General features: G+C 41.8%; 1 protein-coding gene across 5 annotated transcripts in view; it reads left to right on the top strand.

Moving 5' to 3' along the window:
* Positions 1-2,401: 2,401 nt before the first annotated feature.
* MLLT3 (MLLT3, super elongation complex subunit) overlaps positions 2,402-14,015 on the top strand; it is a 128,712-nt gene continuing 117,098 nt past the window's right edge. For all 5 annotated transcript variants that reach the window (XM_017806304.1, XM_017806303.1, XM_017806301.1 and 2 more), the window contains exons 1-2: positions 2,402-2,628; positions 3,104-3,284. In XM_017806304.1, coding sequence (XP_017661793.1) covers positions 2,617-2,628; positions 3,104-3,284 — 193 coding nt within the window. In that variant the 5' untranslated portion in view covers positions 2,402-2,616. The remainder of the gene's footprint in view (positions 2,629-3,103; positions 3,285-14,015) is intronic.

Below are 14,015 nucleotides of genomic sequence, written 5' to 3'. Positions count from 1 at the left end.
ATATACAGTTAGTTGTATACTGAGCAGAAATTTTGACTCATGTTCCATCTAAATCAGAGATCTGTGCATCACATGTCAGATGCAGGTATGTCTGAAGGCGTTTGAACACAGGTTGCCTCCTGGGAAGCCTACAGCTGTACCAGTTATTTCAGCACACATAAAATGCACAAGCATTCTTAGCATTGCAGGAGTCGATTACATGAACCTTCAGGTAGTTAAATACCTCTAAGAACATAACCCAAATGGCTTTAATTTTCCAGCAGCTGAGTAATTATTCCATGGTAAACCTTGTTTAAGCAGCACTGGAAAGTGCTGCTTAAAGTAGAAAAATAATTCTCTACTTGTAGAAAATTCCTTCCCCTTTATAACTCTGTATTTCTTTGGGCCAGGGTCTTTGCACTTCCAGATGCACGTAATTGCATCCATCTGCTATAATGAGATCAAAGAATGTTTATTTTAACTGCTAATACAAAATGAAGAAAATAATTGCACCAGTTTGTCACTTAACAGCTCGAGATCATTCTTTGATTTCACTCCTGTCAGCCAAAGATTATATTTGGAATTTGTGAAATTTTATCAACATTGTTTCACAACTGACAAATATTAAACAACTTAATTTTCTTTTCCAAATTTGAGCTTGACTCAGCAGATATTTCTAAGTAATGATTACTCAACTGAGTGGTCTCCATTAAGTAGCTAAAAAGGCAGCATAAATGAAGTTAAGTAACAGAAGCATTTCCACCGTGACACCGATATGCGATATAGGAAAACATCTTGTATTGATTCAGTCCTGTTCTAAGCCAAGAGGAAAATTAATTTTGTCTAAATACATAAAAAATGAAAGTCAGTATAGAAGAATACCAGAGGATTATCCAGCTCTGTTCCTTCCAGTAGAAGCCCAAGTTAGTGAGATGATGCTCTCTTCAGATGGGTTCTGACAGCTGGAAGCCCACTGCATTAAGCACAGTAGCGGTCCAGCCTCACTGTCCTTGCTTAAATGCATACAAACATGTCCTTACTCAAGGACAAAGTTTTAAAGTTACCAGAATCAGCTTTGATGGGTTTACGGACTCAGCAGGAGTTCCTATACTTGCTGCCTTTACCAATGAAAGATTATTAGAAGATACATGAAGTTTTAGATCTGCATATTGCAATTTTAAAACCTGGATATTCATATACATGAGAGGTTAATGTTAATACATTTCAAGTCATGTTGTAACTTGTGGAATTATTACAAATTGTATTCATTCTTTCAAGTTATTAGTACTGATTTCATTGATTAGGGCTTGCAACTTTTGTAAGAATAGGTGCAGCTCAGTAGTTCCGAAAGAATTATTAAATCATGCTAGAATTTCGACAATTTGCGTTTCTTATGCCCAAAGTGAAAAGAGAGAAGATAGGAATCGTGGCCTTCTGGAGAGGTCAAATGAGGACATTATCGCGAGGGCTCCGCGCGCCATCTCTTGGTGACACCTGGAAGGCCTCGGGAGGTACCTTTGGTGTATGCTTGTGCTGCTCGCCGAAGGGATCGCTGTGTTGAGTGTCCTGTCACCGCGCTATCATTGTCATCACAAACAGTGTCACAAATATAATTACGGACCAGAATAAACGCGTTTTCAGCGTGCCAAAAGTTAACGCAGGCGATTTTTGACAATTTCATGGCTGTTGGAAAATACTCATCTCACGGACGTCAGCACCATGATTTAGACATTCACTAAATCAATTCCAGATCCTCAATGGCATATTCCCGTTGTATGAATCTGCACGTTATCTCGCATATTATGGAAGGGATATGGAAGTGGTTGGGGTGGTAACCGTGTTTCCAGGGACTCTCAGGACGTTACTAAAAGAAGCAGCAGCTGGTGCTGCAAATAAATGTTAAATAATCCCGTTTGTCATTTCCTGCCTGCTGCCTGCCCATCATCACCTGCCATCCCTGTGTAAGTCGGGCATTCCCTTCCTGTCCCGCTTTCTCTGTTTTTCCAGGAGGTTTCATCGGCGGCTTTTCAAAAACGTTTGTTTGGGACATACACGAAGTAGAGGCGGAGGTCTGGGGAGTCGGAAAGTCCTGCTTTCAGTGTACCCTTGGCGCAGGGAGTCCTTCCACTAGAGGCTACCCCATCCGCCGGGCCCCAAGCCCCGGCCGCCAGCCGGAATCCCGCCGGGCGGAGCTGTCCCACTCCCGGCCCGGCCCCACAACCTGTTACTTTAAGGGCGGGCGGGGCGGGGGCGGGGCCAGACGGAGGAGCTCGCACCCTATTGGCTATCGCACCGCCCTGGTACCGCCCCCCGGCCGTGTCCCCCGCGCGGTGTCAGCCCGGAACGCATGCGTGGCGGGCGCTGCGTTGGCTGGCGGGGCTGGGGCGAGCGTCGGGGCTGCAGCGGGCGCGGCGCGGGGAGCGGGAGCGCGAGAGCGGGGAAAGGTAGCGGGAGAGCGGCGAGCCGGAGCCAGCAGCCAACACCGCAGCCGGCGGGAGCAGCGAAGCAGAGGATGCCCGCCTCCCGCCCGCCGCTCCTCTGCGCGCCCGCCATCTCCTCCACGTCCTCATGAATTAGTGCTGCGCGGTGGGGGTGGGGGACGGCAGCGAGAGCCCCAGCGGAACCGGCGCCCCAGGCATGGCTGGCTCGGTGAGTGAGCACCACGGGTCTTTCCCGCCCCTCCTCCCGGCGCTGCCAGGCGCCCGCCGCCGGGAAGGGGTTGACGTGACCGGGTATTTCTCCGCGCGTGCTGCTTTCCCTGCCTCCCGCTACTCCTGGCGGCGGCGCGGCGCGCGCACGCACTTGGAGGGAGCCGCGGTCCTGCCGCCGCACCGGGGGAAGCGAGCGAGGAGGCGCCGAAGGGAGGACGGGGCGTCCCTGACAGTGGCCCCCGGCTCGCCTCCCGGTGGCACCGAGAGCTGTTTTGCACCCTCGCCTGTGGGGCCGTTTTTTGTTGTTGCAGCGGTGCCTTTCTGTTCTTGCCCCCCCCGCCTTTGCCGTGTTTATGGCACCGCTGAGTCCCTGTGTCCCCGTATCGCCCGCGGTGGGGCCGTTCCCCCTGGCTGCCCGCACCATCTCCGCTTCCCCGGGCGCTCACCGGGCATTCCCCGCCTCTTCCCCGCAGTGCGCCGTCCAGGTGAAGCTGGAGCTGGGACACCGAGCCCAGGTGAGGAAGAAACCCACCGTGGAGGGCTTCACGCACGACTGGATGGTGTTTGTCAGAGGTCCTGAGCACAGCAACATTCAGCACTTTGTGGAGAAAGTCATCTTTCACCTGCATGAGAGCTTCCCCAGGCCGAAAAGAGGTAGGGAGGACCGGACCGGCTTCCTGCCCCCACCGCCGGTAGCGAGCTCTCCCCCGGGACGAGTGCTCGGAGCCGGCCCAGAGCGGGCGCAGCCGATGGATCTGTGCCGATCTCCTTGGAAAACAAAAGCGGCCGTCGGTGCCGGGGCCCTTCTCCCGCCCTTACTAGGGCTGTCCGGGGTCGAGAGGGACTCCTCTCTGCCGCTTCGCGCATTTGCTGCCGCGGGGATATCCACTCGCGATTGCCCGGGGCCGCAAAGCTCGGCCCAGCCGTACGTCTGGGTCCCGACTCCTCCTGGTCTCTGAGCTGTGGGTGGCACAGAGTTGGCTTCTGTCCCGGTGTAGGTCCTCACTGGAGATTTTTGCCCACGTGTTACTTTCTTCTGGCTGGTGTTGCTTTCTCCCGATGTACTGTATGACTGGAACAGGGATGCCTGGTACTTGTGTTTGGAGTCCCTCAGCACGCTGCTTGTTCAGGGCTTCATCCTTTCGTGAGTACATGAAAAGGTCTCGAAAGATGTGTATGCGTGGTGCATATGTACCCATAGAAGTTGGGCTGGGAGAGGTATAAGAAGCCTTTTGTTCATGTCTAATTCTGGAGCCCTTGCTGTCCTGATTATTGTAGTTGGATTAGTTGAGGTAACAGTATAAATAAAAGAAGTTAACAGGTTTATTTATCTATGCAGACAAAATGCTTAGGAGTTATCCTTCATTTGATCTGTAATCTGTATTGGGGTCTACTACTCCTCCAGTTCCTTAAAACAACACCATCATAAGTCCTGTCTGCTTAGAGCTAGATGGGAATGAATTGAATGTTCAGAGAGCAAAAGACAGGAAGATTCTCAGTCTTAAGATAAAAATGCTTTGTTTTTTGGCAGGGTAAAAACATGTATTTTGATTTTATGTTTTTCACTTGGAAGATACCAAGCTGTGACTTTTTTTTACATCAATTATTGTGTTTCCTCTAGAATACTTTCTTCCCTTAAACATTAGAGTGTAAGAATTACAGTATTTCAGAGGCAGAGTTTATCCTCTGATATACAGGCTTTTAATTCCCTTTTAGTTTCGTAGAGTCAGTTAATTTTTTGATCTATTGTAAACCAGTGCAGTAGTGCACAGTTTTCAGTGAATTGTATGCAATACTGCAGTATTACTGATGAATTAAATTGCACAGATTGTCTGGTGGAGTTTTCCTTCTGCTTTCTTCTATTTGTTGTACAGAAAAACATGACTTTAGGTCAATCTAAATAGTTTGGCAGAAAAACTCCTGAGAATAGGTCTAAGTAGTCTAAATAGGTGAGACAGCATTATCAATATTCAGTGAATTGGATGATGTATTGAAGTCAGTGGTAGAAAGTACATTTAGTACTTGAAGCTCTGTCTGCATAGGGGGTGTTGGTGATCTGCTATGCTTTTATTATCCATGCTATATTTATTTACTTGCTGTCTGGCCTCCCACAACATGAGTCTGCTGCCCAAACTTGGTTGCTAGATGTGATGTGGAGCCTGCTAATGAGAGTGTAGTTTAGGACTTTTGCAAGTGAAAGATGCATGATTTGCCACTTGAAGTGCTTTGTGTCTCCAGCTGCTGAGTTCAGTTATGCAGTCATTTAAGCCATTGTTTTGAAGTGTTTATTTTGGGGTTTTATTTGTATGCATCGTTTTTATGATGTAGCAACTGCTGGGAAAGATGCCAGCTTATATAGCCCGGGAGGGGACTTGTACTGTGCTTGCACATGGCTTGTGCTGTAGGAGAACTAGGAGCCACTTCCATCCAGCAGCCACTTCTATCCTTGGATGGCAGGCACTCTGTTCACTTCTAGGCTTTGCTTAGCCTCCTAAAGCTACAGCAATGAGTGAAAAAATAGATGCTTAAGAAATTTCAGGCCCTGAAATCAGTGGGAGACTGATCCATGTATAAATTACCTAGAACGTTTTCTGCTATTCAGAACTGTTTGGAACTGTGGTGTTGATGTGTGTATCTTAAATGGGAGCATTTTGTTTGTCTTTCTAATGTAGAAATACAGTTAAAATTTCTGATAGAAGTATTCTAAGGGGTTTTTTTTGTCTCTGTAAATCAGTGCTAGTAGTTTGGTTTGGTAACTTAAATGTTGCATATTTAATAGGAATGATATGCATGTTTGTGGTGTTAGTCAAACTACTTGTTTTCCATCACTTCCTCTGAAGTTATATACTTTATTATTTTAGTACAGGATAACTTAACCACTTGGAGCTACTCAGTTGACAAACTACTTCTGAGCATGCTGAAGTTAGGTGTACAATATTAATCAAAAGAAAGTGCTAATATACTGACTAGCCATCATAAGACCTAGTTTTATGGTAAGGGTTCTTTTTAACTCTGGGTTCATAATGAGAATGGCTGCTCTAATATGTATGCTTGCTAGGAAAAGTCTTATTTCATTAAGTCTATCTGTAAAGCTCATGGATCAATTTGAAAATAATAAATCAACAGGCTCTCAGAGGTGTTATTAACTCATAACGTATTTCTGCTGCTATATCACCTTTTATTAGGGGCATAGTAATTCCAAACACCAAGGGAGGGAAGAGAGAAAAATTATTGCCAGGTCATTTGATTGCATGTTTATGAGAATAGCTGGATAAACTGTCAGTTTGCCAGCTACAACTGTGACTTTGGTTATCTGTTCTGTTTTTGCTAGAAATTTTGGAAATACTAGAGGCTGGTGGTGAGTTTGCAAAGGTGTGTCCAAGTGTTTGTCGTGCTAATAGTTGCTGTAGAGCAATCAGGGTTCTGTACCCCAAAGTTGCATTAGTTTTAGTGTAGCAACATAGCTAGAAATGGTGGTCAGTCTTGGGAGGGCAGAGCAGGTTGTTTGTGTGTGTAGGTAGGATGGAAGAGTGATGGTAACTAACGAGGAACAAAGTATACCTGAGCTAGAGTAACCTGATAAGATAGTATTCATCTTTTAGCCTGTCTCCCCTTAAAATGCTGAGCTTGGCAGCAGTTTTATTGGTTTCTGTTTGCCTTATGGTGACCAAGTGCTTCAGTTTATCCCTGCATGGTGAAGCATACAGGCCTTGGCAATGACTGATTCCCCTTACTTCAACCCATTTAATGGTCTGCCCCTGCTGTCTGATTTCCATGAGTAGTTTCATGGGGGTGATGGCTGTAAGACTGCTTGTTAAAGAGAGTAGATGCACATCTAGACTCAGTTTGGAGCAGTATTTGCAAGACAAAAGCTCTCTAGAATCACCATGCAATCATAAGTACTGCTGTTTTCAAACCTCATCTATTTGTGATGTGGATATAAATCGGTTAAGAGAAGATACGGAGAATTTCTAAAATTCTAGCTTTAGTTCAAAACACATGCTGCTTATCTTTCATTATTCATGTGAAGGAAATAGTGCTATGTGTAGAAGTGCAATATTCTAAAGATGCAACAAGGTGTGTCACCAGCTTGTAGTTACTTTTGATTCGTGGCTATCATCATGGCTAGGCTTCACGAATGAAGATTTGGAAAGGACTGTACCCACATTTCTACAAGCGCGCTGGTGGCTAAAGAGGCCAATGTGAGATAGACAAGATCGGTTGCAAAAGGCACAGCAGAAGGACTCCTTGGATGGATTCGGCAAGACACGGTTCTTTATGCATTGTCTTTTCTCCTCTAGAGTGATCCTGCGCGGGTTCTCAAAAGCATCAGCAGCGTTATAGATGGTGTGTCTCCAGGCCTCCCGACTGCAGGCCAGAGTAGACCAGTTATGATGATCAATATGGCCAAGGCTGAGATGTTGTTTCAGGGAGTCCTTGTATCTCCTCTTCAGGGCTCCTCCCTTGTGGTAGCTGGTGGCAAGTTCACTATAAAGTAAGATCTTAGGGAGGCGGTGGTCCTTCATCCTTGAGATGTGCCCTGCCCAGCACAGGGGCTGTGTTCTCAGCAACATGGCCTCTATACTTGTGACTGCTGCTAGAGCTAGAACAGACGTATTGGTCACATAGTCTGACCAGTTAGTTTTAATTTGTGGCTATACTGTCTCCAAAAAAGGAGCTGTTGTTCGTGTGTGATAATGTGTCTCATTACTTTTATGGATGCTAAGCAATGCAAAAGTATTTTCTTCTTTCCTAATGAATGCTGGTGCTCTGCAACAGTAGCCTGACTACTATTTCTCTTACAGTATTTCATTTGGTTAAGGAAACACATACTTTGTGTTTTGATGACTTTTAAGTACACACCAAAATCTACACTGGAACTAGTATGTTCTCGTGAGTTCTATGAGTGATTCAGTTTCTTTTAAACAGTGGCATATTTTGAGAAACTTAAGTTTTTCATATTAAAGAAAAAAATGGGTGGGCAATATTACTGTGCTAATAATTAAGTCAATATGAAAATGTTGGTTTGGGCACTGGAATGTTGTAACTTAAAAAGTGGAAGATGTTGCTTTCCTCTGCACAGCTAAGAATGGCAGTGCTTAGTGCATCTCCTAGTTCAGGAAGTTTTACAATGGTAGGGCAACGTGGTGAAAGTGAAGCTGCTTGATATTCTACTATAGGATGGACCAAACTCTAATATTCTTCTAGAAACTTCACAGCTCCAGTATTGGTTGTTTTCATTAATATTGTCTATTAGCACAGAATGAGACTTAGTGGACCATAACATTTTGAAATAAACTTGGCTTTTAAATACTAACTGCAAAAAAGAAAAATCTTTTTGTGCTGCATTTAAAGTCAATGAGAGTCTTAATTCTATTAATTTTAGTAAACTGAGTGGTATGAGAACAGGTATCTATAAGCAGATTCTTCCCAGATGATTTTAAATTTTCTCTATACCAGCTAGTGCAGGCAGACCATCAAGGTCACTAAATAGGCAGTCAGTTTTCTGCTTACTACATTAGTAAGAACTTAGGCCTGTTTTATTTTTTTCTCCTCTTAAATTTGCCTGAGCTTAAGCATGTAGTGTGATAGGCACGTGGAAATTTCATTTCCCATCAGTCTAACAGATACAGGCTTGATACTGCATCTTTTGGGGCAATTCTTGCTATTTGAATTGCAAAATGGTTGTGTTATTGGGCATGGATTTACTCATCAGTGGATTTCAGCTGTGGCCACATGAAACATCTGATATCTAGTGAAGAACTTCATTTGTTTAATAGAAAACTCTCGAGACCTAATTTTGTTACTGCTCTCTAATAAGAGACTAAATAGCTTTGAGAATACACACGTTTTCAAGTGCACTTTCTAATTCAGCCCCATGCAAATCACAAGGGCATTTCACAGTTTTCGTTTTTTCAAAGGAAGTGAGAAGAGTTTGAATATAGGGAAGCCATCAAGTTTCATATTTACGTGAATGACATCAATAAATAATTGGTGGCCTTGATGTTAAGATGGCACTTGTATAGGAAACCCTGCTTCTAATAAATAATTTCCCTTCATTAATATGTCTCTAAAAATGATCACATTCGATGTCAATGTTTAGGCTTTTTTTAGAAGTATACAGTATAATAAGGACTTGGTTCCTAGATTGGGCAGTGTACATGTGTTTTATGAATATACAAATCTGATGATCCCTTTTCATGAGAATTGATTTGCTGCCTGCTAAGACTTGAATTGCATTGGACTGAAATGAAGGTAAATGCAGACTGAAGTGTGACAATGGGCTATTACACCTGCTCAAGATACACAGTGACTGTACTTTCTGTAGTACTTCACTGTAACAAGACAGGGGAATAACAAGGCTGCGATGTCCTCCAGTGTCAAAAACTTAATTTTTTAAGTTTACTTGTGGGATTTTTTGTGTGGTTTAATTGTGCAATTTATGTGTTCAATGTGTGCTTTTTTCCACTTTCCTGCATAGGATGGATGTCTAGTTTCAAATAGATTTCTTCCCTCTTCAAGCACATTCCTGCAAGGGCACACACTGATTTCTATCAGAACTGCCAATCAGTTCTGAGTATCTTAAGTCTTAAAAGATGAACCTTGATTATTTATTTCACATTAGATTTATTTTGAATAGCATTTAGTTGCTGAAACAGTATTTTTAGTTTTAAGAAGTTCTGGTTACATTTTACTACAGCTACAATGTTAATAACTCAGTGATTGTAACTCTTTCTAACTCAATGATTGTAACCCTTCCAGAATTTAGGCAGTAGAGAATGTAATTTCAGGGCTGTTGGGCACAAGATTTTTGGATAGCTGTAGACTAATACTCGCTTTAAGTACAGAAAACCAGACTGTTGTGTGTAAGATCAACTCTCACTTTTTGTAGTAAGATGAGGGGGAAGATACCTCAATGGTGAAATTGGTAGACAGTTAAATTTTTTAGCATTTACTTGAGAAAAAGAAAACAACTAGGTTGTTTAGTGTATATTGTTGTGACTCTATTTACTTATGTGCAGTTTTTATCCTTAGAAAAATAGATGTAAGAATGTTTTAAACCATGTATTTAATATTACACGTTAGGCAATGTAGGAGTCGAGTTTCAGAAAGTGTGCCGAACAGCACCCGGGGAGATGTAGTTCCCAAGTATTCCCATACACATGGGCAGTGAGATACCCCATGGTGATTGGTCAAGGGAGTCACGTGTTACTTTGAACCTTGTATATAGGGTGTTGTTTGATTTGAATAAAGTGGATTTGGCTGTGAACCCCCAAAAAGCTAGTTGAGTCCTTGTAATTTATTTATGTAGTATAGTAATACACTGTAGCAAATGTGGATAGAGCCTTCCCAAATCTTCGTTCGCGAAGCCTCGCCATGAGAGGAGATGAGATAGTAATACACCACAAGGCAATATGAACTGTGGGTATAATTATGTCTTTTAAGATTCAGTAAGCTGTAAAATCTTGGATATTTTTGTTACGGTTATTTTTTGATGTGTTATTTGGTTTTTTTGTGTTGTGGGTTTATTTTTTTCTTTTACATTCAGGTTATGGAGAGAAATATTGAAGGGGATTATTATGTCCTTTGTTAGAATCTGTAAAAGAGGCTGACAACTTGATAGTTGCAACCTCTAAAGCCTGTTGATAACACTGGGGAAAAACCAGATTAATTTATAAAGATTTGATCCAGAATTAAGTCTATAGGCTGCTGCAGTTTGACTACATTAATTTATGTGAGACTCTTGTGATGAACACCTGCAATTTTAAACCAGCAGAATTCAGTTCATATGCTATCATCCTCTTTCTTCCCTTCCTGGTAGTGATTGATAGACATATATGAAGACATAGGAACAGTCAAATTCTAGCACTTGTATATATTTGCATGGAAATTATGATTTCTCATCTTGTTATAAAACACTTAGCTTGTAATTCAAGATGTTGTTTCTTTTTGTATCATTGTTGACTTTTTGATGTGTCTTCTAGTATATAAAGCACTGGAAGAACAGATTGGTATTTAAAATATTTGTATGTTTACTTAAATATCTGTGTGGGAATTAATTTTAAAATTAAAATTTATGTATGTCATCAGAGAGTTTCTTATCAGTATCCTTGGCTTAATTCTCTCCCTTGCTTGCCAGATATGGGCTGTATCACACTGCCAGTCCTGTGCCGAGCTCGTGCACTGGCTCTAGCTCTCTTGAGGAGTATGGGTTTGTTTCTTTGAGCTTCCCAGAAGAGCCCCGTGGTGCTGTATGAGTTTCATTTTAAAATTTGTGCACACTGTGGTGACAGAGGTCTCGATAGCTGTAACTGCATCTTAAAGATGGATCAAATCTAGATTCTTTTAGATGAGGTTTGGACATATTCTGAGCAGTTGATGCTTGTGCAGTATCTGGACTTCAGTAACTTGTCCATAATTCTATGTAAAAATGAATACAGCTATACAGAGTAGGCTGTGTATATTTTTCGTAGGGCATCTTGATCAAGGGGGCAAATACCAGGATAGGTATTTCTGTTTTCAGATGGTTATGATGGCAAACATTGTATTGCAAACTGCATTATTATACATAACAAAACAAAAAAACAGAGCTCAATGAGCAGTGTGAGGTGGATTGATTTTGTTGATGGCTGTTAGAATACTGAGTGGTTTGCAGTAAGTCTGACTACTTGTGCTTGCTGTTCTAATGCTTGCACAGAAAAACTCCACCCAATTCCATGACACTAACTGTTTTCCTTGTTCTAGATAGAAGTAATGTAACCATAACGGATATCTTGAAATGAGTTGATGGGCAAGGTGTAGACTTGTAGGGGAAGTTGAGAACTTTCTTTGTATACTTAGAGGGAGACAACACTTTACCTTTCATTTGCTAACTGTAAAGGAATAATGTGGGGACTCATTGAAAACAGAACTACCTTATATTGTGGGCTGGAGGCCAGCAGCCCGGGTGTTTTCCACTGTGTGTGGGAAAGATGGCAGGTGTATGATGTTACTCAGAGCAGCCTTTCTGGTAATGGAGAGTGGAATTTTTCCTTATGAATTTTGATTGACTGGTATGAAATGGATAAATGGCATTTTAGTTCCTCTTGTTATCCAGTGCCAGGCTCTATAGTGTGTAATAACAGAAAAACTATTTTCACATTTCGTCTTACATAATGAAAATTCCACGTGAATATTTTATTGAAGAATTTACACAGTTTTTGTCATCACAGCACTAGCTGATGACAAAATCAGGGTTTAATGATGGGTTTAATCCACCCCTTCCCGAAAAGCAGGAAAGGGGTGGATTAAACTTGATATCTTGTGTGCTCTCTGAACATGGAGATACACAGATCTAGTGTAATATTCAAGGGCAGATATTGTTAACTAGGATACTGCCAGATGATTTCTTTTTTGGTGGCTTTATTTTTTTGTTTCTTTTGTTGATTTGGTGGAGTGGTTTTTTTGTTTGGTTTGGTTTTTTGCGTATTTTTTTGCCCAACCTTGGGACACACTGTATTTCTGGACACACTTTGTCTTAAATTGACTTAATATGACTGCAAGGAAAGACAAAACTGTGTGAAAGAGTCAAGTATATTGAAATGTGTACAATCGTAGTAGTGAGACAGAAATCAGTTTCCAATCTGTTTCTGTGAAAAGATGTTAATGAAAATTACTTTTAAATAGTTCTAACAAATTATTTCTTTATATCCCTAAACACATAAAGCTGAGAAGCTTTCACTTTTAAGAGAACAGCATGCCCTTGCAATAGTTTTTTAACTTGATGTTGTGTTTTGCCTCTGTGAGAAGGTAAACTTCTACTTGGGGAAAGAAGTGGACACTTGTGAGCACAGATTTATTATTCTTAGCCAGACCCAATGCCCAACCCTTTGCAGCCGGTATCCAGTTGCTGCCTTTCATTGGAGGACTGCTTAGTAACGGGAGGTGCTGCTTAGGATCCAGGTCCTGTCATGGTGTGCGCTTGCTTGTCACGGACTGCGTCTCCCAGGGCTCTCTGGTTTTGTTTTGCTGACCACTGGCTCAGCAAGCACTGCATTCCAGAGTTTTGCTCCAGTGCAGCGGAGGCAGCATGGAAGAGAGCATGCAGTGACCCAATGGGCAGGCTGACAAGGAAACAGAGATGTATATCTACTGCCAATGCATGAGATTTGCGTTTGAGTTTATAAGAAAGGGGGAGGAAGTTGTGGAAGGGTTTTGGTGTGTTTAAAGACTGAATGCAGAAAATATTTAGGTAAATTATTCCCTATGTTTAGTAGCTGACTAGAGGATGGAAGTACAGTTATACTAGTTTTGGGCAAGGTCAGTTAACTGTACCAAAAAAACCCCCAAGAGGTAAACTTTAGACATCTAAAAACTAATGAGCAAGGCATTGGCATGAGTAATGGCAAGAAATAAAGAGATCCTGATATGAGTAAGATGTAGAAAACATAGGATGTTTTGGGGGGGAGGGAACTCAGAAGGTTTTATTTATCCTTTTGTTTAAAATACAATCTCTGTAGAAATGTCTGTTTGCTATACTGAAGTCAGAAAATACTGTTCTTGTAAATTCCTTTGTAGTAGGTTTCTGCTCTGTTTTGATGCTGCTACTACAAGGCTATGCCTCTTAGAACTACAAAGGTCTGCTCCTGTCTGAGATAAAATTCCTGCACTGTTATGACTTTAAAGCTTTTTGGCACTCAAGTTGTTGTATCTTTGTCTAACTGTCACTAATTTGTCTGAAGTGTTTTTACTAAGTGTTGGCTTCTGTGAGTCTTGTAAATCCTTCCATTTTTATATAACAAATATTCTAGAATAGAAAGTCCAACTTAAATTTGGTGAGGATTTTTTTTTTGCCACTTTCAGCAGAGCCAGTTTTTAGCCCATTTCTGCAGAATATTGCTGTGATGTCTTCTCAGCAAGAAGTATTTTACCCATAATTTATAGTCTACTGAGTAATTCATTACAGTTAGGTTAATTGAAGTAGCAGTATAGCAATACAATTGCATATCTCTGTTATTTGAAGGATATACTTGAGGTAGACTTCTTAGACTTTTTGAGATTGGCCTTAGTGAACACATAAATTTATTCTCTATCTTGTGTTCATAGACTCTTCTATCTTCACTGTGCAAGTATGGGGAGGTAACAGCCCTTCAACAAGTCTCTGTAATTACGTGATCTCCTTTCTTTTAAGGATATTGGCTTTTATTATTCTTTAGTGGTATTCTCTCTATAATTCTTCCCTAGATAGGGTTGTTTTGGTGTTTGTTTTTGTTGTTGTTGGTTTTTTGTTTTGTTTGTTTTTTTGTTGTTGTTTTTGTGGGTTTTGTGGGTTTTGTGGGTTTTGTGGGTTTTGTGGGTTTTGTGGGTTTTGTGGGTTTTGTGGGTTTTGTGGGTTTTGTGGGTTTT

Source organism: Lepidothrix coronata, unplaced genomic scaffold, assembly GCF_001604755.1.
Source record: "Lepidothrix coronata isolate B3197 unplaced genomic scaffold, Lepidothrix_coronata-1.0 Scaffold14, whole genome shotgun sequence".
Lineage (NCBI taxonomy): Eukaryota > Metazoa > Chordata > Aves > Passeriformes > Pipridae > Lepidothrix > Lepidothrix coronata.
This window is presented reverse-complemented; position numbering and strand designations above follow the sequence as displayed.